Raw genomic sequence first — 23,489 nt, 5'->3', positions numbered from 1 at the left:
GATGACATGAAGCAGCCCTGAGGTGTGGAGCGTCTTGGGCACCCCTGCCCAGACATGGAAGCACGCAGGGCTTCTTGACAGACCACAGTGTTCATAGTACACCTTCTGTGTACTTAATGAACCCTCGCTGGCTAGTGTTGCCTCATCCTTCAGCTATTCCGACAGCAGCTCTCTCCTCACCTGTTTGGTGTCTGTGTGACCCCTGACCCCTGGCCCAGACAGCTGCCAGCAGATGTGCAGGTGCTGTGGGTCAGGGCCTGGGCTGTGGGCATCTGACATTGACAGATGGAGGAAGAAGTGATGCCACAGACCTGGGCTGGCCCTGGCCGGAGGCAGGTCATCTCATAGACAGGACAGATCCATCACCCTCCCCCTTTCTCCCTCTTTCCATCACCCCCTCCCTCTTTCCAACACCCCAGTCCCACCCACTCTCTCCTCTCTCCCTTCCCCTCTTTCACCCCCTCCCTCCTCCTCTCCTAATCTCACCAGTTTCTCCTCTGCTCTCCTTACCTCCCTCTCTTCCTACATCCCTCTCTCCCCCTTCCTCTGCCCACCCTCCCTCCATCTCTGTGTTCTCGACATTCAGCCCAGACTAGCATCAGTTAGCCTGTGGCCCCATATTCCATTAGTAATAAGAGGAGGTGAGGGGCTGCTGGGAGAGGAGGGAGGGGGGCTGGGGTTAGAGCGAGATGGGGGGTGAGGGTGATAGAGAGGGGGAGGTGAGGGAGAGAGGGAGGGGGGTGAGAGTGATAGAGAGGGGGAGATGAGAGAGAGGAGGGGTGAGGGTGATAGAGAGGGGGAGGAGAGGGAGGGAGGTGAGGGTGATAGAGAGGGGGAGATGAGAGACAGGAGGGATGAGGGTGATAGAGAGGGGGAGGTGAGGGAGAGAGGGAGGGAGGTGACGGTGATGGAGAGGGGGAGATGAGAGAGAGGGGGGGTGAGGGTGATAGAGAGGGGGAGGAGAGGGAGGGAGGTGAGGGTGATAGAGAGGGGGAGATGAGAGACAGGAGGGATGAGGGTGATAGAGAGGGGGAGGTGAGGGAGAGAGGGAGGGAGGTGAGGGTGATGGAGAGGGGGAGATGAGAGAGAGGGGGGGTGAGGGTGATAGAGAGGGGGAGGTGAGGGAGGGAGGTGGGGGTGATAGAGAGGGGGAGATGAGAGAGAGAAGGGGTGAGGGTGATAGAGAGGGGGAGGTGAGGGAGAGAGGGAGGGGGGGTGAGGGTGATAGAGAGGGGGAGATGAGAGAGAGGGGGGGTGAGGGTGATAGAGAGGGGCGGGAGAGGGGTGAGGGAGAGAGGGAGGCAGGAGAGTGTGTATCATAAATATGTATTATTAAAGGCAGTTTGAGGCTGTGAGGCAGGAGCATGCTCTCCTGTGTGTTCAGAGAGCTGAGTAAACCTGATCTGTCACACTCCTCCCTCCCTCCATGTCTCCCTCCCTCCCTGTCTCCCTCCCTGTATCCCTGTCTCCCTCTCTGTCTCCCTCCCTGTATCCCTGTCTCTCTGTCTCTCTCTCTCCATTAGATATAGTGTGAAGCTGCTCTAATGTTGAACTCTGGATGATGACAGTGTGTGCACATATGTCGCTGTACAAGGTCTTCTAGAATGACTTGGTGAATTAGAGCGTGTGTGTGTCTGGGTGGGTGTGTTTGTGCATGCATGTTTGTGCGTACGAACTTCCACAAGTGCATGTGTGTACATGTGTGCACTTCTGTGTGCGTGTATGTGCGTGCGTGCGACAGTATGTGTGTGTATGCATGTATGTGAATGTGTGTGTACAGTAGCTGTGGTAATTCATTCTACCTGTCCGGCGAGGCGTGTCGAAGTATGTGATGTCCCTCCCTCAGTCTTGCGTAACACACACACACACATTACACAAACACATACAGACACACACGCATATATATAGACACATACACAGACAGACAGAGAGGCACACACACATACAGACACACACACTCACACATACAGACACACAGATAGACACAGAGTATTCCTGGAGGGTAGAGTTTGAGGTAGGGGGGAGGGGAGAGGATAAGGGAGGAGAGGGGAGGAAAGAGGATGAAGGAGGAAGAGAGGAGGACAGAGGATAAGGGAGGAGAGGGGAGGAAAGAGGATGAAGGAGGAAGAGAGGAGGACAGAGGATAAGGGAGGAGAGGGGAGGAAAGAGGTTGAAGGAGGAAGAGAGGAGGGCAGAGGATGAGGGAGGAGAGGGGAGGGGAGGAAAGCGGATGAAGGAGGAAGAGAGGAGGGCAGAGGATGAGAGAGGGGAGGGGAGGAAAGAGGATGAGGGAGGAAGAGAGGAGGGCAGAGGATGAGGGAGGAGAGGGGAGGGGAGTTCTCAAGGGACTCACCAGGCACCGCTACAAAGCTGCACTCTGTCGCCTTGAAGCTGCCTCATCTAAAGAAGTCCTCACACAGCACTGTGCACACGTGTGTGTGTGCGGGTGCGCATGCATGTGTGTGTTTCTCAGAGGGTGAGATTTTAACGAGGGAGTAGGCCTATGTGCTTTCTCAACGACTTCTATAATTATCCCTCCCTCCCTGCCTGTCCTCCCTTACTGCCCTGAGTGTCTCTGAATCCCTCCCTCCCTGCTTGTCCTCCCTTACTGCCCTGAGTGTCTCTGAATCCCTCCCTCCCTGCTTGTCCTCCCTTACTGCCCTGAGTGTCTCTGAATCCCTCCCTCCCTGCTTGTCCTCCCTTACTGCCCTGAGTGTCTCTGAATCCCTCCCTCCCTGCTTGTCCTCCCTTACTGCCCTGAGTGTCTCTGAATCCCTCCCTCCCTGCTTGTCCTCCCTTACTGCCCTGAGTGTCTCTGAATCCCTCCCTCCCTGCCTGTCCTCCCTTACTGCCCTGAGTGTCTCTGAATCCCTCCCTCCCTGCTTGTCCTCCCTTACTGCCCTGAGTGTCTCTGAATCCCTCCCTCCCTGCCTGTCCTCCCTTACTGCCCTGAGTGTCTCTGAATCCCTTCCTCCCTGCTTGTCCTCCCTTACTGCCCTGAGTGTCTTTGAATCCCTCCCTCCCTGCTTGTCCTCCCTTACTGCCCTGAGTGTCTCTGAATCCCTCCCTCCCTGCTTGTCCTCCCTTACTGCCCTGAGTGTCTCTGAATCCCTCCCTCCCTGCCTGTCCTCCCTTACTGCCCTGAGTGTCTCTGAATCCCTCCCTCCCTGCTTGTCCTCCCTTACTGCCCTGAGTGTCTCTGAATCCCTCCCTCCCTGCTTGTCCTCCCTTACTGCCCTGAGTGTCTCTGAATCCCTCCCTCCCTGCTTGTCCTCCCTTACTGCCCTGAGTGTCTCTGAATCCCTCCCTCCCTGCTTGTCCTCCCTTACTGCCCTGAGTGTCTCTGAATCCCTCCCTCCCTGCCTGTCCTCCCTTACTGCCCTGAGTGTCTCTGAATCCCTCCCTCCCTGCCTGTCCTCCCTTACTGCCCTGAGTGTCTCTGAATCCCTCCCTCCCTGCTTGTCCTCCCTTACTGCCCTGAGTGTCTTTGAATCCCTCCCTCCCTGCTTGTCCTCCCTTACTGCCCTGAGTGTCTCTGAATCCCTCCCTCCCTGCTTGTCCTCCCTTACTGCCCTGAGTGTCTCTGAATCCCTCCCTCCCTGCTTGTCCTCCCTTACTGCCCTGAGTGTCTCTGAATCCCTCCTTCCCTGCTTGTCCTCCCTTACTGCCCTGAGTGTCTCTGAATCCCTCCCTCCCTGCCTGTCCTCCCTTACTGCCCTGAGTGTCTCTGAATCCCTCCCTCCCTGCCTGTCCTCCCTTACTGCCCTGAGTGTCTCTGAAGGTATTCTGCTGCTGTCTCAGACACACCTCCATACCTCAGGTGGGATGAAGCTTCTTGACGCTATTGTGCAGCAGACAGACAGACAGACAGGCAGACAGGCAGGCTGTCAGTTATATGAAGTTTCCCCCATCCAGTCAGGTACTCATCTTCACTGCTAACACTTCATGAATGCTCATTAAGGAGTTTCTCTATTGGCTGATCCACCCTGGTCCCAACCTCATGTCATTTTCTCATCTACTGTAGAGATGGAGAGAAATGTAAGAGAGAGAGAGAGAGGGAGGGAGAGACAAAGATAGATAAACAACTGAAGGAGAGTGAGCGAGAGACAGAGGACAAGCTGCTCTTGTAATACACACACTCACACACACACACACGCGCACACACACACTCACTCAGAGAAAGAGAGAGAGAGAGGAAGAGAGAGAGAGAGAGAGAGAGAGAGAGAGAGAGAGAGAGAGAGAGAGAGAAGTTCTCCCAGGGATACATTATATTAGGATGAGAGGGGTCTGTTCTCAGATGAAACCTTCACTCCCGTCCTCCTGACTTTCACACTCTCTCCACAGACACTCTGGCTGCCAAAGAGCATTCATCACATTAGAGAGGGAGGGAGGGAGGGAGGAGAGAGACAGAGGGAGGAAAGACAGAGAAGAAAGAAACAGAGAGGGAGGAGAGGAGAGAGAGAAGAGAGAGACAGAGAGGGAGGAGAGGAGAGAGACAGAGAGGGAGTAAAGAGGAGAGAGACAGAGAGAGGAGAGAGACAGAGAGGCAAGAGAGAGAAAGGGGGGGGGGGGACAGACAGAGAGGAGAGAGACACAGAGGGAGGAGAGAGACAGAGGGAGGAGAGAGACAGAGAGGAGAGAGAGAGGGAGGGAGACAGATAGAGGAGAGGAAGGAGAGAGACAGAGAGAGACAGAGAGAGGAGAGGGAGGAGAGAGAGAGAGAGAGGAGAGAGGGAGAGAGGGAGGACAGAGGAGAGAGGGAGGAGAGAGACAGAGGGAGGAAAGACAGAGAGGGAGGAGAGGAGAGAGGGAATAGAGAGACAGAGAGGGAGGAGAGACAGAGGAAAGAAACAGAGAGGGAGGAAAGAGGAGAGAGACAGAGAGGAGAGAGACAGAGAGGAGAGAGACAGAGAGAGGAGAGAGAGAGGGAGGAGAGAGGCAGAGAGCAGAGAGGGAAGAGAGAGATAGGAAGGAGAGAGACAGATAGAGGAGAGAGGAAGGAAAGAGACAGAGAGAGGAGAGAGACAGAGGAGAGAGGGAAGATAGAGACAGAGGAGAGAGGAAGTTAGAACTGCCAGCTAACCAAGCAGTTTCACCACACCAGCCATTTCTTAATCAAACAAACCCATTTCACTTATAATTTCACAAATGTACTTCCCAATCAAAGTTAGCAAAAAATTAAAACCTTCCTATAGGGAGGAGAGAGACAGAGAGAGAAGAGATGAAGGAGAGAGACAGAGAGGGGAGAGAGAGACAGAGATGAAGGAAAGAGAAATGAGAGAGAGCTCTTCAGAGACCAGCAGACAGGTCATCACAGGAATGTGTCTCCAGCCAGGCAGTCAGCCAGTCAGCTAGCCAACCAGCCAAGCAGTCAGTCAGCCAGTCAGCTAGCCAATCAGCCAAGCAGTCAGTCAGCCAGTCAGCTAGCCAACCAGCCAAGCAGTCAGTCAGCCAGTCAGCTAGCCAACCAGCCAAGCAGTCAGTCAGCCAGCTAGCCAACCAGCCATGCAGTCAGTCAGCCAGCCAGCTAGCCAACCAGCCAAGCAGTCAGTCAGCCAGCCAGCTAGCCAACCAGCCAAGCAGTCAGTCAGCCAGTCAGCTAACCAACCAGCCAAGCAGTCAGTCAGCCAGTCAGCTAACCAACCAGCCAAGCAGTCAGTCAGCCAGCCAGCTAACCAACCAGCCAAGCAGTCAGTCAGCCAGCCAGCTAACCAACCAGCCAAGCAGTCAGTCAGCCAGTCAGCTAACCAACCAGCCAAGCAGTCAGTCAGCTAGCCAACCAGCCAAGCAGTCAGTCAGCCAGTCAGCTAGCCAACCAGCCAAGCAGTCAGTCAGCCAGTCAGCTAACCAACCAGCCAAGCAGTCAGTCAGCCAGCCAGCTAACCAACCAGCCAAGCAGTCAGTCAGCCAGCCAGCTAACCAACCAGCCAAGCAGTCAGCCAGCCAGCTAACCAACCAGCCATGCAGTCAGTCAGCCAGCCAGCTAGCCAACCAGCCAAGCAGTCAGTCAGCCAGTCAGCCAACCAGCCAAGCAGTCAGTCAGCCAGCCAGCTAGCCAACCAGCCAAGCAGTCAGTCAGCCAGCCAGCTAGCCAAGCAGCCAGCCAGCTAGCCAACCAGCCAAGCAGTCAGCCAGTCAGCCAGCTAGCCAACCAGCCAAGCAGTCAGTCAGCCAGTCAGCTAACCAACCAGCCAAGCAGTCAGTCAGCCAGCCAGCTAGCCAACCAGCCATGCAGTCAGTCAGCCAGCCAGCTAGCCAACCAGCCAAGCAGTCAGCCAGCCAGCTAGCCAACCAGCCAAGCAGTCAGTCAGCCAGTCAGCCAACCAGCCAAGCAGTCAGTCAGCCAGCCAGCTAGCCAACCAGCCAAGCAGTCAGTCAGCCAGTCAGCCAACCAGCCAAGCAGTCAGTCAGCCAGCCAGCTAGCCAACCAGCCAAGCAGTCAGTCAGCCAGCCAGCTAGCCAACCAGCCAAGCAGTCAGTCAGCCAGTCAGCTAGCCAACCAGCCAAGCAGTCAGTCAGCCAGTCAGCTAGCCAACCAGCCAAGCAGTCAGCCAGTCAGCCAACCAGCCAAGCAGTCAGTCAGCCAGTCAGCTAACCAACCAGCCAAGCAGTCAGTCAGCCAGCCAGCTAACCAACCAGCCAAGCAGTCAGTCAGCCAGCTAGCCAACCAGCCAAGCAGTCAGTCAGCCAGCCAGCTAGCCAACCAGCCAAGCAGTCAGTCAGCCAGTCAGCTAACCAACCAGCCAAGCAGTCAGTCAGCCAGTCAGCTAACCAACCAGCCAAGCAGTCAGTCAGCCAGTCAGCTAGCCAACCAGCCAAGCAGTCAGTCAGGCAGTCAACCAGGAAGCCAACCAGTCCATTGTCATCCTTCCCTCCCTTCATCTCTCTTTATATTCCTCTTTTCCTTTTCTTTGTGCTGAGTTCAAGCCCCAGGGAGGGGGAGGGAGGGGGAGGAGAGAGGGGATAGAGGGTGGGGAAAGAGTTAGGTTTACAGTAGCTTTACCACAGACTGCAGTGTTAACACGCTTTACTGAATACAGGTTTGATTGTTAATACACTAACACTGGAGAACAGAATATGGGCCAAACAGACAAGTAGTGATAGATCTGTTCTGTCTTTGTCTCTGTCTCTGTCTCTCTCTTTGTCTGTCTCCCTCAATTCAACATGCTTTATTGGCATGAATATTCAGAGGGAGGCAGGGAGAAGGAGGCAGGGAGGCAGAGAGGCAGAGAGGGAGAGAGGGAGAGGGGGAGGGGGGCAGGGAGAGAGAGGCAGGGAGAGAGGGGCAGGGAGAGGGGCAGGGAGGGAGGCAGAGAGGGAGAGGGGGAGGGAGGCAGGGAGAGAGAGGAAGTGTGAGGCATGAGCCAGGATGGGGGTTATCATTACTCTTTGTCAGAATGTCAGAATGATCCCCTTAGACTCTCCTCTCCCTTCATCCTCTCTTCTCTTCTCCTATCCTCTCATCTCCTCTCCTCTTCCCACCTCTCCACTCTTCTCCCCTCCTCTCTTCTCTTCTCCTGACAATAATGTCACAGTCACTAAAACGGTGTGACCGGGTGGAGGGGTGGCATCACCGCGACTGGCTCCTCATAAGTCATAGTGATGTGATCCATGGACAGACCTCTGTCTCTAGCTCCTGACCAGTCATAGTGATGTGATCCATGGACAGACCTCTGTCTCTAGCTCCTGACCAGTCATAGTGATGTGATCCATGGACAGATCTCTGTCTCTAGCTCCTGACCAGTCATAGTGATGTGCTCCATGGACAGATCTCTGTCTCTAGCTCCTGACCAGTCATAGTGATGTGATCCATGGACAGACCTCTGTCTCTAGCTCCTGACCAGTCATAGTGATGTGATCCATGGACAGATCTCTGTCTCTAGCTCCTGACCAGTCATAGTGATGTGATCCATGGACAGATCTCTGTCTCTAGCTCCTGACCAGTCATAGTGATGTGATCCATGGACAGACCTCTGTCTCTGGCTCCTGACCAGTCATAGTGATGTGATCCATGGACAGATCTCTCTGTCTCTAGCTCCTGACCAGTCATAGTGATGTGATCCATGGACAGACCTGTCTGTCTCTAGCTCCTGACCAGTCATAGTGATGTGATCCATGGACAGACCTGTCTGTCTCTAGCTCCTGACCAGTCATAGTGATGTGATCCATGGACAGATCTCTCTGTCTCTAGCTCCTGACCAGTCATAGTGATGTGATCCATGGACAGAACCCCTGTCTCTGGCTCCTGACCAGTCATAGTGATGTGATCCATGGACAGACCTCTGTCTCTAGCTCCTGACCAGTCATAGTGATGTGATCCATGGACAGATCTCTGTCTCTAGCTCCTGACCAGTCATAGTGATGTGATCCATGGACAGACCTCTGTCTCCAGCTCCTGACCAGTCATAGTGATGTGATCCATGGACAGACCTGTCTGTCTCTAGCTCCTGACCAGTCATAGTGATGTGATCCTTAGACAGATCTCTCTGTCTCTAGCTCCTGATCAGTCATAGTGATGTGATCCATGGACAGACCTGTCTGTCTCTGGACATCTGGACGGCTCTATCGTATCATCTGGACGATTCATTAACCCTGAAGAGAGACTGACATCTTCACTTCTGCCTTGGTCCGGTTCAGTCTGGACACACACACACAGTCACATATACACAAACACACACATACATACACACAGCTACCCAGAGAGAGAGAGGTGTAGAGAGTGTGTTAGTGTGTGTGGAGAAACAAGCAGGCTTTTTATTAAAGCACCTTTACGGTTGTCTGGCTTGGTGGCCTAGGGCAGGACCATGGGGAAGGGGGGCGCACAGTGTCCCAGCCTCCCCCCCTGCTGTCAGTGCAGAGGGGAGGTGGGGGGAGGGGCTTGACAAGGATAGAAATTTACATTTACATTTAGTCATTTAGCAGACGCTCTTATCCAGAGCGACTTACAGTAAGTACAGGGACATTCCCCCCGAGGCAAGTAGGGTGAAGTGCCTTGCCCAAGGATACAACGTCATCCGGTAACCTTCTGATTACTGGCCCGACTCCCTCACCGCTCAGCCATCTGACTCGGTAGATCCAGTTTGTTTATTTGTTGTGTTTCTGAATTATATTGATTCAGACTACTGGTCTGCTCACTTCTCTCTCTCCATCTCACAGCGGTTCCCTACCCTGTGTGTGTGTGTGCGTGTGTGTGTGTAGAACAGGCGTCAGCGTGTGCAGAGTGTAGTCCTCTATGACACCAGAGCTGTCACCCCATGCCCTCCTGTCCCCCCTGGTGTTCTGGTCACTTCTCATCTCCATCAGAGTAATGACACCTCGAAAGCACAACCTGCTGTTACCATGGAGTCCATGTGTGATGACGTTGACTGACACATCCAGAAGTTAAACCCTCTGTCTCCTTCAACCCCACTCTGGTCCTGATCTGGCCCTGGGTCTCCTTCAACCCCACTCTGGTCCTGATCTGGCCCTGTGTCTCCTTCAACCCCACTCTGGTCCTGATCTGGCCCTGTGTCTCCTTCAACCCCACTCTGGTCCTGAGCTGGTTTTCTAACCGCTCCTCTTTCTTTTCAATCTCTCCTCTCTCTCCTGCAGACGACGGATGACCTGCTGGTTGCGTCGGCCGAGTGTCCGAGTGATGACGAGGATATTGACCCGTGTGAGCCGAGCTCAGGTGGGTTAGGTTAGTCATCCTTTTATTCTCCTTCTCTGGCTGTGTCCTGCTGTCCTCACACCCTCCTGTCCTCACCCTCCTGTGTCCTGCTGTCCTCACACCCTCCTGTCCTCACCCTCCTGTGTCCTGCTGTCCTCACACCCTCCTGTCCTCACCCTCCTGTGTCCTGCTGTCCTCACACCCTCCTGTCCTCACCCTCCTGTGTCCTGCTGTCCTCACACCCTCCTGTCCTCACCCTCCTGTGTCCTGCTGTCCTCACACCCTCCTGTCCTCACCCTCCTGTGTCCTGCTGTCCTCACACCCTCCTGTCCTCACATCCTCCTGTCCTCACACCCTCCTGTCCTCACACCCTCCTGTGTCCTGCTGTCCTCACACCCTCCTGTCCTCACACCCTCCTGTGTCCTGCTGTCCTCACACCCTCCTGTCCTCACACCCTCCTGTCCTCACCCTCCTGTGTCCTGCTGTCCTCACACCCTCCTGTCCTCACCCTCCTGTGTCCTGCTGTCCTCACACCCTCCTGTGTTCTGCAGTCCTCACACCAGTCAAGACTAATCCAGTCCAGTCTGGGCTAGTCCAATCCACACTAGTCCAGACTAGTCCAGTCCACACTAGTTCAGTCCACAGTAGTCCAGTCCAGACTAGTCCAGTCCACATTAGTTCAGTCCAGACTAGTCCAGTCTAGACTAGTCCAGTCCACACTAGTCCAGACCAGTCCAGTCCAGACTAGTCCAGACTAGTCCAGTCCAGTCTAGTCCAATCCACACTAGTCCAGACTGGTCCAGTCCACACTAGTTCAGACCACAATAGTCCAGTCCACACTAGTCCATTCCACACTAGTCCAGACTAGTCCAGTCCAGTCTAGAATAGTCCAGTCCACACTAATCCAGTCCACACTAGTCTAGACCAGTCCAGACTTGTCCAGTCCAGTTCAGTGTTCCAGTTCTGTTCAGTCCAGACAAGACCACATCCCAGGGAACAGTGTGTCCGGTTAGGCTAAGGGTTAGTCTGTGTTAGGCACACTTCAGGGGACGTGTGAAAGGTGCTGGTTTTTTGGTCCACAGGAAGGTCATGGTTTTTTTCAGCGCAGTAGTGTGTGCGGAAGCTGTGGGAGTACTTCCTGTTTCTCACAGTGTGTGGGAGCTTATTGGTCCTGACATGTAGAGGAACAACATGATTGGTGTCTCTCCCAGGAAGCAGACAGCCCAGCTGCAGCACAAGGATCTGCAGGCTGTGGGAGAGACCTGGGGAGAGACCTGGGTAACTATCCACCCTGCTGGTCTCTACTGTCACAGCACATAGTATGGTGCACAAGAGACCGATGACACAAACTGCTGATGTACAAGACTTCTTAATTGTTTTTTTTACAACAAACATAGACACACACATGCATACACACACTAGCATGCTACAGAGCAGTGTCCACAAAGGATTAGATAGTGAAATTGGACTGAGATTGGAAGCAAACTGCACCATTTATTTCAATCGAAGCTAAAGCTTTCCGATGTCTCTGTGGTAGCGGAACCAGTGATGTCACTCTAACTGGAGGACGAGAGACCAGATGTTTAGTTGTGTGTGTGTATTGTGTATGTGTGTATTGTGTGTGTGTGTGTGTGTGTAATAGGGATGCCACAATTCTCAATATAATATTGAACCATTCGGTACAACATCCGCGGTGCATGCTTGTGTTTGTTTTGGTTTTGCGTTTAGATAATGTCTGTTTTATTTCTCTCAGAATTGGCTCTGTTTGTGTCTAGCAGTGCTGCCCAGTACATATCCAGTCACTATGCACCAAAGAATCTTTTTAGATTATAAGTCAAAGAAAGAAAGAGCATTGCAATAAATATATATATACAGTAATATATATTTTTTTACCTCCTGTCTCTAAGCATAGAATATCAAAAACACTCTGGTGAGCCAAGCCATCTGAACAGAACCTAAAACTGTGGTTAAAAAACGGAGATATTGAACTGTGGGCCAGGCCGGTTCTAAGGGGGGCACTAATAATGTGTGTGGCAGATAATATTTAAAAAATAAAAACTCCCACATCAAATACAATCATGACAGATTGTATGATTTGAAATGGTCATTTACTCTCACACTAGCATTTAATTACCACGCCAAACAATTATACTGCTCTGGGGTCTCATTTATAAAACTGTGCGTAGGATTCTTACTAAAAGTGTACGTACGCCAAAAAGCCTAAATTGCCGAAATTGCTTATAAAACCGTGCGTACGCACACTTGTAAGCAATGTTCCCTTTATAAATTACAGATTACCCACAAGTGTGCGTACGTGAATCAGCATTTTACCCCGCCCTGAACACGCCCGTTTTTTTAACCATAAATGGTCAATGCAAAGCACCTCATGAATGCTAATCCAGTATATTAATGACCCTGGCATGCGATTGTTACGTTACGCAGGGGCGGTCTTTCCTACAGGCGGTATAGGCGGGTGACAAGTGAAGCTCGCCTAAAGTGCCAAATGGGCTAGGGCAGGCACTGACGTTACGTTGAATCATGGCGTCAGGAGGGAAAAGAACGAAAAGGCGCACCTTCTGAGACACTGACATTGAAATATTTGTAGGTGAGGTGGCGGAGCAAAAAAACACATTAGGCCTATTTGGTGGCCACACCAGCGGGATCACCAATAAATAAAAAAGCAATGCGAGGTAACAATTTGAAAACAAAAGCGTATCCGTAAACACACGTTTCTTCATTCCGGTTTTGTTATGAATGGTATTAAAGTCTGAACTGATAACGAGGACGTAGAGTAGCAATTGCTCGGGAGCTTAACGTCTGTATTTCCAGTTTTTGACATATGATGATATATGCACAGTATTAAATAAATATATTTAGTTAGGCCTATAGGCTACACAGTGTTTTGCAGTTATGTAAAGATAGGATATGTGATGTTATCCTGTATTCCATGTAGTCGGTAAATCTCCCCCTCCTGCACTCCCGTAGTGGACAATATGATTGTGAGAAAGCGCAAATTTTGATTAAAAATTTGAGTTGAATTGTACAAGGTTTTTATGGAACAATTAGCCTATCACTCAGTACAAGCGCAAATAACACTGCTGGATGTAATCTTCTTGATAATGATTAAATTGAGTGAAAAAAACGTGTGTGAGGAAAACAAAATATATATTACGAGTAGGCTAATCGTTCTTCCCACATTTACTTACTGCAGTCTGACTACAGTATGGTCATCTGAGTCGCCAATTCCAACTGTTTCCAAAATGTGCGTAGGCCTACGGGAGGATCAGAGTTTGTGTAGAGGACCGCACATTCTCCCGTCAAGATCCCAAAATGTTTTTTTTTAAATCACAAACTTTGCATGGGAAGTGGCGTACGCACATTTTCAGCCCCATTTTGTGCGTACGCAATGTTTATAGATGAGACCCCTGAACTGTAAGAAGGTTCAAATAAGTTTTTAAGTTACAAATAACAAAACATATAATTATCACTTATGAACAAACATCATTCACGTCTTACTAAACCTAGCAGTCACGCGAAAGAGAATGAGTTAAACAAATCCTTTCTGTTTCCTTTTTCTGAGCCGATGCAGATCACATGAAAAATGATTGTCTTTGCATAATTTTTCACATTTGTATATCTTGTCAGTTTCTCTCAGATTGCAGCAAATTGAAGCTTTAAACTGCTCATATTGAAGAACGATTATCCGGTGCAGGATTCCCCTGAACCCCCCGACTAACATTTCTTTGCCCCCCAAAGTGTCATATTATCCCCGCCTCCTATAGTGGGCTAGAACCAGGCCTGCTGGTTGCATCCCTAGTACTGTATGTGAGAATGTGTGTGTACAGTGTGTGAGTTTGTGTTTGTGTACAGTATGTGTGCGTGAATGTACAGTTTGTTAAAATGTGCGTGTGTGTGTGGGCAGTGTGTGTCTCTGTCAGAACCAGGATGGAGATGTTGGGATCAGTACAGCTCAGTGGCTGGAGTGTCTGACAGAGGTCCCGTCTGTACGTCGCTTAGGATAAATGAACATATTATTACGTTAGACTGGAACTGTGTGTGTGTGTGCAGCATGTGAGTGTGTGAGAACACACCTCCCCTCTGCCTTCCTCCAGCCTTCCATCTGCCTTCCCCAAGCCAAACACACACACACACACACGCTCTCACACACACACACGCTCTCACACACACACACGCTGCAGGCACACACACACACACACTGCAGGCACACACACACACACACTGCAGGCACACACACACACACACTGCAGGCACACACACACACACACTGCAGGCACACACCGTTCAGCTTCCCTGCCAGTTTGCCAGCAGTGGAATTAATGCCTCCACATTACAGCTGGACAGTGTGTTCATGAACGAGAGCAGGCTGATAGATTTGACTGTAAACCTGTCTATCTGTTAACCTGTCTGTCTGTCTGTTAACCTGTCTCTCTGTCTGCTATCATCCTATCATGCCTGTCCGCTGTCCTGTCTGTCTGTTTGCTAACCTGTCTGTCTGCCAACCTGTCTTTCTGTTGAACCTGAGACTGAAGAGTTGACAACTGCACATGAAGGAAGATTATGAGCAGCTAGTGCAACTGTAATCTAGTGGGATTACAGCACTGTGTCAGTGAGCTAGCCAACTAAGCCTGGCACTCATATAAAACAACACACACGCACGCACACAGAGTACAGCTGTATACGCACACACACACACACACACAGAGTACAGCTGTACAGCCACATGAACCAGAAATATCACAGCAACACTCAAACATGTTTCAACCCTTCTGCTTTGATTTTTACCCTCAAAAGGACAACAGTGCAGGAGACAGGAGTGAACCAGGTGTAGTGTACTAGGAGACAGGAGTGAACCAGGTGTAGTGTACTAGGAGACAGTAATGAACCAGGTGTAGTGTACTAGGAGACAGGAGTGAACCAGGTGTAGTGTACTAGGAGACAGTAATGAACCAGGTGTAGTGTACTAGGAGAAAGTAATGAACCAGGTGTAGTGTACTAGGAGACAGTAATGAACCAGGTGTAGTGTACTAGGAGACAGTAATGAACCAGGTGTAGTGTACTAGGAGACAGTAATGAACCAGGTGTAGTGTACTAGGAGACTGTAGTGAACCGGGTGTAGTGTACTAGGAGACAGTAATGAACCAGGTGTAGTGTACTAGGAGACAGGAGTGAACCAGGTGTAGTGTACTAGGAGACAGTAATGAACCAGGTGTAGTGTACTAGGAGACAGTAATGAACCAGGTGTAGTGTACTAGGAGACAGGAGTGAACCAGGTGTAGTGTACTAGGAGACAGTAATGAACCAGGTGTAGTGTACTAGGAGACAGTAATGAACCAGGTGTAGTGTACTAGGAGACAGTAATGAACCAGGTGTAGTGTACTAGGAGACAGTAATGAACCAGGTGTAGTGTACTAGGAGACAGTAATGAACCAGGTGTAGTGTACTAGGAGACAGTAATGAACCAGGTGTAGTGTACTAGGAGACTGTAGTGAACCGGGTGCAAATCCCAAACACATGATCCTGTCCGGGCTGGGAGCATCCCTCCACCTCCCTGCAGACTGGGGCTGGGGGTGGGGTGAGGGGGTGCAAACAGACAGGTAGAATCAACCAGAGCACAATCTCTAATACTCAGTAGCAGAAGTAGAGAGAACGGGAGGGAGAGAAATGGAGCTTGTCTCTTTCCTCACATCTCATCTCCTCCTAGTCTCTCCATCCTGTATCAAGCACCTCAGTTCTCCCTTCCTTCTCCCTCTCCACTCCCTTTCCTCTCCTCCCCTCTTTCCCTCTCCTCCCTCCTCCCTGTCCCCCAGCCACCAGATGAGAGCAGCCATGCTGTCCCTTCTCTCCTCCCTCCTCCCTCCTCCCTGTCCCCCAGCCACCAGGTGAGAGCAGCCATGCTGTCCCTTCTCTCCTCCCTCCTCCCTCCTCCCTGTCCCCCAGCCACCAGGTCAGAGCAGCCATGCTGTCCCTTCTCTCCTCCCCCCTCCCTCCTCCCTGTCCCCCAGCCACCAGGTCAGAGCAGCCATGCTGTCCCTTCTCTCCTCCCCACTCCCTGTCCCCCAGCCACCAGGTCAGAGCAGCCATGCTGTCCCTTCTCTCCTCCCTCCTCCCTGTCCCCCAGCCACCAGCTGAGAGCAGCCATGCTGTCCCTTCTCTCCTCCCTCCTCCCTGTCCCCCAGCCACCAGGTCAGAGCAGCCATGCTGTCCCTTCTCTCCTCCCTCCTCCCTGTCCCCCAGCCACCAGCTGAGAGCAGCCATGCTGTCCCTTCTCTCCTCCCTCCTCCCTCCTCCCTGTCCCCCAGCCACCAGGTCAGAGCAGCCATGCTGTCCCTTCTCTCCTCCCTCCTCCCTCCTCCCTGTCCCCCAGCCACCAGGTCAGAGCAGCCATGCTGTCCCTTCTCTCCTCCCTCCTCCCTGTCCCCCAGCCACCAGGTCAGAGCAGCCATGCTGTCCCTTCTCTCCTCCCTCCTCCCTGTCCCCCAGCCACCAGGTCAGAGCAGCCATGCTGTCCCTTCTCTCCTCCCCCCTCCCTCCTCCCTGTCCCCCAGCCACCAGGTCAGAGCAGCCATGCTGTCCCTTCTCTCCTCCCTCCTCCCTCCTCCCTGTCCCCCAGCCACCAGGTCAGAGCAGCCATGCTGTCCCTTCTCTCCTCCCTCCTCCCTCCTCCCTGTCCCCCAACCACCAGGTCAGAGCAGCCATGCTGTCCCTTCTCTCCTCCCCCCTCCCTCCTCCCTGTCCCCCAGCCACCAGGTCAGAGCAGCCATGCTGTCCCTTCTCTCCTCCCTCCTCCCTGTCCTCCAGCCACCAGGTCAGGGCAGCCATGCTGTCCCTTCTTTCCTCCCTCCTCCCTGTCCCCCAGCCACCAGGTCAGAGCAGCCATGCTGTCCCTTCTCTCCTCCCTCCTCCCTGTCCCCCAGCCACCAGGTCAGAGCAGCCATGCTGTCCCTTCTCTCCTCCCCCCTCCCTCCTCCCTGTCCCCCAGCCATCAGGTCAGAGCAGCCATGCTGTCCCTTCTCTCCTCCCTCCTCCCTCCTCCCTGTCCCCCAGCCACCAGGTCAGAGCAGCCATGCTGTCCCTTCTCTCCTCCCTCCTCCCTCCTCCCTGTCCCCCAGCCACCAGGTCAGAGCAGCCATGCTGTCCCTTCTCTCCTCCCCCCTCCCTCCTCCCTGTCCCCCAGCCACCAGGTCAGAGCAGCCATGCTGTCCCTTCTCTCCTCCCTCCTCCCTGTCCTCCAGCCACCAGGTCAGGGCAGCCATGCTGTCCCTTCTTTCCTCCCTCCTCCCTGTCCCCCAGCCACCAGGTCAGAGCAGCCATGCTGTCCCTTCTCTCCTCCCTCCTCCCTGTCCCCCAGCCACCAGGTCAGAGCAGCCATGCTGTCCCTTCTCTCCTCCCCCCTCCCTCCTCCCTGTCCCCCAGCCACCAGGTGAGAGCAGCCATGCTGTCCCTTCTCTCCTCCCCCCTCCCTTCTCCCTGTCCCCCAGCCACCAGGTCAGAGCAGCCATGCTGTCCCTTCTCTCCTCCCCCCTCCCTCCTCCCTGTCCCCCAGCCACCAGGTGAGAGCAGCCATGCTGTCCCTTCTCTCCTCCCCCCTCCTCCCTGTCCCCCAGCCACCAGGTCAGAGCAGCCATGCTGTCCCTTCTCTCCTCCCCCCTCCCTCCTGCCTGTCCCCCGAGCAGCTAGGCTGTAGGCTGTTCTGCAGGGGACATAAACCCCCCCTGTTGCTTGACTATAAAGGCAGGCGCCACTTTGAGGTCATTCTCTCTCCATCTAATTTCACCCCTGGGTACGCTTGAGTAGACTTCATGAGAGCGGCCATCATTTTAAACTCTTGTTTCAGGCCCCATTTCTCTCTCTGCCATTTATGTGGCCCCTCCCCCTGATCTGTGATGGCCGTCTGGACGACACACAGCCAGGTGCATGCTGGGACACTGGTGGAGAAACATGACACCCTCCAGATAACCCTGCTGGGAGGGGAGAAGGGAGGAACGTGGGTGGGGAACGTAGTGGAGGTAGCTAGGAAGGCTGGGAGGTAGAGAGGGAAGGAGGTACGCAAAGGGAGATGTAAAGAGGGAGGGTGGGAGTTAGAGAAAGAGAAACAGGGCTTGACAGGTAAGGGGGCTGCTGTCAGACAGAGGCCTGGGGGAGGTGGGGGTCATGCTGGGGGAGACAGGTGAGACAAGCAGAGACAAAGAAGGTCACGGGAAGGATGTGTGACTCTCTGCCTCTCTTCACCCCCTTTGTCTCTCTCTCTTTCCCTCTCTCTCTCCTTCTCCTGTCCTTGTTCAACCAGCCAACATGTGTTATCTGTGTTCTGGATTATGTGACCCTGTGTGAAGAACAGTCCTTAGAAAAGCAGCTAGCTGTGAAGCGCTGCAGCCAGTGTTAGCAGGCGGGGAGGTGAGGGGGGCTGTTGTCAGTAGCTTGTGCCTGGAGGGTGAGAGGTTTCTTCACACCTGTCTCAGAGGATAAGTGGTCTTGTCATGGCTAAAGCTAATCTGTTGCAACGCTCAGTCACACTCTGTCCCCCTTCAGCTCACTCTTTTCCTCTATGTCCTTGGCTACAGCTAGCTTTGGTGGCACTAGCTTTGTTAGCGCAGCTATCCATGACAGCACTGCTAGCTTTGTTAGCGTGTTTAGCCATGACCACACTGCTAGCTTGGTGGCGCTAGCTTTGTTACCATGTTTGGGGAGGGGAGAGGAGGGGTGAGGCAGGGGAGAGGACAGGTAAGAGAGGAAGGGAGAGGCAGAGGGGAAGGAGGGGAGAGAGGAGGGGTCAGGCACAGGAGAAGAGGAGGGAGGGAGAGATGGGGAGAGGAGAGAGGCTGAGGGGAGGAGGGGTGAGGCAGAGCAAAGGAGGGGAGAGAGTAGGGGAGAGGCAATGGGGAGAGAGGCAGAGGGGAGGAGGGAGGCAGTGTGATAGTGATTTGGGTGGCACTCTAACATAAAAGAGACTGGGTTATATCAGAGCTCTACTCATTTGAGCCAGTGTGTCGTCAATGTGCCCTGCTATTAACTGGCTGTCATGATAATAATCTGTTCATGTAGAAGACGCTTTCATCCAGAACATCGTTCATGGGGAGGTTTGAACGTACAACCCCATGATGTCATGATGTTGAGCTGTCCAATGTACGGCTGAGCTGTCCACGTCCCTGTCCTGAGAGAGCCTGTTCAGCTCTGCAGCTCTCTCTGCAGCTCTCTCTGCAGCTCTCTCTGCAGCTCTCTGCAGCTCTCTCTGCAGCTCTCTCTGCAGCTCTCTCTGCAGCTCTCTGCAGCTCTCTCTGCAGCTCTCTCTGCAGCTCTCTCTGCAGCTCTCTGCAGCTCTCTCTGCAGCTCTCTCTGCAGCTCTCTCTGCAGCGCTCTCTGCAGCTCTCTCTGCAGCTCTCTCTGCAGCGCTCTGCAAGCTTTGTGAACACTGTGGTGGAGGTTGTGTGATTTTGGCATGTCACGTCCTGCTGTTTGCCGTGTGTGTGTGTGTTTGTGTGTGTGTGTGTGTGTCTGACTGACTGTGTGTGTGTCTGATTAACTGACTGACTGTGTGTGTCTGACTGACTGACTGTGTGTGTCTGACTGACTGACTAACTGACTGACTGTGTGTGTGTGTCTGATTGACTGACTGTGTGTGTCTGACTGACTGACTGCGTGTGTCTGACTGACTGACTGTGTGTGTCTGACTGACTGACTGTGTGTGTGTGCAGAGCTGCCAACATACACGATTTTGGCGTAGCAGATACGATTTCTAGGCCCCAATTACGCTGCTACGCTTGACTTGAATATCCTACGCATCCTCCGCATTACCCAACAAATCAATGTCATTCTTTTAGCAGGCAGCCATGTGCATGTGTTGACATCCAAACAGCCGTAAAGCTCACATATAAGCCGTCTTATGATTTTTATGCCGTCACTACTTTTAACAGGATGCTATGCTGTTTTGTAGGTTTTCAGATTCCCGCAGTTGATGAGGAATTCTATAATACAATTGGCAGCTTGCATATTGACAGCTGGTTGTTTTTCATAGTTCATATCAGCATTCTTTACACACACATAGGTAAGGTACATACAGTTGGCAGCTGTTAGCTTGTGATAAACTCGTGTTAAAATCTGTGAATATGAACACTTATACGAAGTTGCGCCCTGAGGGTCTCTAGGCTACCTTTCCCATTAGGTCTAAGTCTAAGAGACTATAACATCAGCTAGATAACTAGCTATCATTTCATGCAGATTGAACTCTTCCATTTAAATCGTTTGAGGTTATTTGAAGTTTCCTTATCTAGCTAGTTAGCTAGCATAGCAACTAGATTACCATAGCAACCAGAAACACAACTTTAGCTGCAACGTTTAATTTCTCAAAATCAGCTCACTAATAAAAAGCATTCTTGGGTTCAAAGTGATTAAAACCACTTGTATGATGTTAAATGGCTTCACATAGACATTTAACAATCCTCAGAGAAATAATGTGATATCAACGGAGCAAGGGCATCCTACTCTGATATGAATGTAATGTTAGTGAATGAGGGGTGAGAAGCCCCCCTCCCTCTTGCTAATATTTAGTCTCCGCTGTTTGTCCAAAGCCAAATCTATTCTCGAGATTCAAAAAAACGATTTGGCTTTGAATGTGAGTAGTCGATCGCGTTATCTTCTGTCCCATCGTTTGAAATAAACCTTTTAGCTCCGGTGTTAGTCTCCCATTCTAAAACTGGTTGTTCCCATCCTTGATTGTGATTGGCTATATTGTGTTCCATGCCGTTGTAAAATCCAGCATAACCTCACAGGTTGTCCTCATAACATTCTTTAACATTCCATATTACTGCGCATCGAATATTTCAAATTGAAAAAGAAGGCAAAGATGTCCATCTGGCTGTTGCGTGGCAACGATTTATGTAGGAACTATACTTTGCAGTAGCGGAAGAATGACGGTTTATTATTAAACTATTTTGTTTCTAATTGTTTTTATTGATGAAACCATATCAAATATTTGAAGTAACAGTTTTAGAAAAGCAATAAGCCCCGCGAGTCCGTGGTTTTTAGCGTCGTGCCTAACAACTCCCCTTACCTGTTCTAAAATCAGCGTAAACCACGGCCTCTTGGGGCTTATTGCTTAATTATTAATCACGTCCCGTTTCGATTGAAAGTCCAGGTTCCAGGCTCTCGCACGCGCCTTTCACAGGGTTTTTCCTGCATAGAAAACATGTTGGCGCGTGCCAAAGCCGTTTTCCCGAGCGGCAATGACAAATCCCGAGCGCCTAAGGTGCTCATCTGTGCTCATCACACGTGCATGTCAGCCAATTTTTTCTCAACAGAATGTTTCAAGTTGGCTACAGCCGAACCCTCGTTCTGTTTTCATCAATAGTAATAGAGTTGTGTCTTCTTGTCTGATCAATGCGCAACTGTGAGGTGCGCGAATGGACAGAGTGGCCTCTAAACTGTTGTTCCGCTGCGAGGGGCCAACCCCACGTGCACGAATACACCTGTACAAATGCAAATTAAATTTCCACTCAAAATGCTGACAAAAGTTTGATTTACAATTTCCAATGCAGTCTCCATTGGTATTCTTAACCTGGAATGATAATATATAGCTAGTGCAGTGTTTCCTCTATGGCAAAATTGTTGTCGCCGCGGTATTAGAAATCTAGCCTGGTCCTAACCAGACTGGCCTCGCTCCATTGACAAGCGTTGACTTGTAGGCGGGTACTCTGTTGAAGTTTAAAACTATTGGATCTGCCCAGAGCCACTCTGATCTGCCATAACCAATCGCTAGCGTTTGCCTTAGCCAATCACTTCACCACTACTGTAACAGAGCTAGCTGCCTTAGCTGGAAAATCAAACTGTTCCCGAACCCCGTGGGGAGGAGGGCCACAACATCATGGCCACCAACAAAACTCAGCAAAACTTGTTCTTGCTCCGGCTTTAGTTTATAGATATTCGGCAGTGTTGCCACAACGGACCGAATGCTTCGCTCACATCTTTCTCCGCCGCCATTACGGAACTACAACACAAACTACCGCACGACATCAACGTCATTGTTCTCAGCCACTCCATCTGTTCGTTGATTCACCGGTAGAAAATCAACCAAAAAAAACTGACTTTCGTACCGAATGGCTAGACCAAGTACAAAGCAAAATCCAAATTGAGCCGAAGTACGTAGAAGGGCAGAGCCAGGCTATCAGAAATCAGGCTGTACAAAACTGTAGGCCGTCTATCAGCAGTGATTGTTAGAGGGCATGTCGGAGAATTGCACGAACACGCGCATCACACCGCAGTTGAGATTGCGTGTGGGCGTCCTTGAGAACTAAATCGTATAACTTTTTACTTGAACTCCCCTCGCCGACCAACGCATGCTTCGTGTTGAGGTGGTATAGGTTACTTTAGGCTGGTATTGCTTCGGTGAAACGATAACATTCAGTCATTTAGCATTCAGTCATTTAGCAGACGCTCTTATCCAGAGCCAGGGCCGGACTGGCCATCGTCCCTGAGGGTGATGGAGGGTCATTTAGCAGACGCTCTTATCCAGAGCGATAAGGTCTTCCAGCAGAATGTGCATATCACTTTGGTTTTATTGGATGTTGCATCTTAGTTTTTTTGGAACACAAACTTCTCATCCAGAAGTTGCAGATTTGTAGGAATTGTGGGTATATCACGTTAAATGCGTTAAACAAAAATAACGAATTAATCCTGTAATTTAATCATAACACATTAACGCGTTATTTATATTTATTTTAATATAAATACATATGTATTATATGGATAGAAAGGACATATAAATGACATTTATATATATATTTTTTTGTATTCCTTGCTCCTCTCGGCTTGCTACTACTTTCAAAAACACAATGTTGGCAGCTCTGGTGTGAGTGAGTGTGTGTGTGTGTGTGGAGAGACAGCGGTGCTTCTTTAATCAACATTGTTGTTTGTTGTGTTTTCTACCATTGATTCAATTTAATGTAATCTTACCCCCACAGCCAGCCCCACAGGTGCCCCCCCCAAGGAGTATCCTGGGCCCTCCGAGGTGTTCCGCGAGAGCAGCAGCACCACGGGCATGGTGGTGGGCATCGTGGCAGCGGCCGCCCTCTGCATCCTCATCCTGCTCTACGCCATGTACAAGTACCGCAACCGCGACGAGGGCTCCTACCAGGTGGACGAGAGCCGCAACTACATCAGCAACTCTGCTCAGGCCAACGGCGCTGCACTGAAGGAGAAGCCGGCCAACATGGCCACCAAGACGGGGGGGAAGGGCAAGAAGAACAAAGACAAGGAATACTACGTGTGATTGGCTGCTCCTCGTCTCTGGACTCTGCTGCAGAGACAGGTGCGAGGACACGCCTGTACAGGAACTTCTAACTGAACTCAACTATATTTAGTCTTCATTTGGGACCTGAGGATCGGCGGGACTTTGCAACACTGAGGATCTGGAGGGACAACTTCCTGTGTGGTTGTACGAGAACACAGAGGATTGTGGGATAGCACATGGAGGTCTTGTCACAAGACGTTTGAGGAGCAGAGACAGCATGACTCCCTCCACTGACTCAATGCCCCTAAACAGTGCCATCTCTCTGTCTCTCTCATTCCATTTCTTTCTCTCTCTCTCTCTCTCTCTCTCTCTCTCTCTCTCTCTCTCTCTCTTCTCTCCCTCCCTTCCCTCTCTGACCTCTGGAGAGAAGGAAGGAGAGGATATTTTGAGGGAAACTCCCTATATCAATCTGTGTGTTCACTGACAGTGTTTGTGTACCCGGGACCTTGTCTAGAACAGCAGCATCAACAAGTAAACACAGAAACGTGGCAGAGGACAGCAGAAGCACAGAGGAGAGGAGGGAGGAGGGGGGAGGGA

At 51.5% G+C, this 23,489-nt stretch overlaps 1 protein-coding gene across 1 annotated transcript in view; it reads left to right on the top strand.

Annotated features, from left to right (window-relative positions):
* The window catches only part of LOC124473672 (neurexin-1a-beta-like), a 40,861-nt gene extending 17,809 nt beyond the window's left edge, over window positions 1-23,052 (top strand). The window contains exons 5-6 of the mRNA XM_047029305.1: window positions 9,592-9,670; window positions 22,624-23,052. Of these exons, the coding sequence (XP_046885261.1) occupies window positions 9,592-9,670; window positions 22,624-22,931 (387 nt within the window). The 3' untranslated portion in view covers window positions 22,932-23,052. The remainder of the gene's footprint in view (window positions 1-9,591; window positions 9,671-22,623) is intronic.
* The last annotated feature ends 437 nt before the right edge of the window (window positions 23,053-23,489 follow it).

This window comes from Hypomesus transpacificus, chromosome 11 (assembly GCF_021917145.1).
Source record: "Hypomesus transpacificus isolate Combined female chromosome 11, fHypTra1, whole genome shotgun sequence".
NCBI lineage: Eukaryota > Metazoa > Chordata > Actinopteri > Osmeriformes > Osmeridae > Hypomesus > Hypomesus transpacificus.
This window is presented reverse-complemented; position numbering and strand designations above follow the sequence as displayed.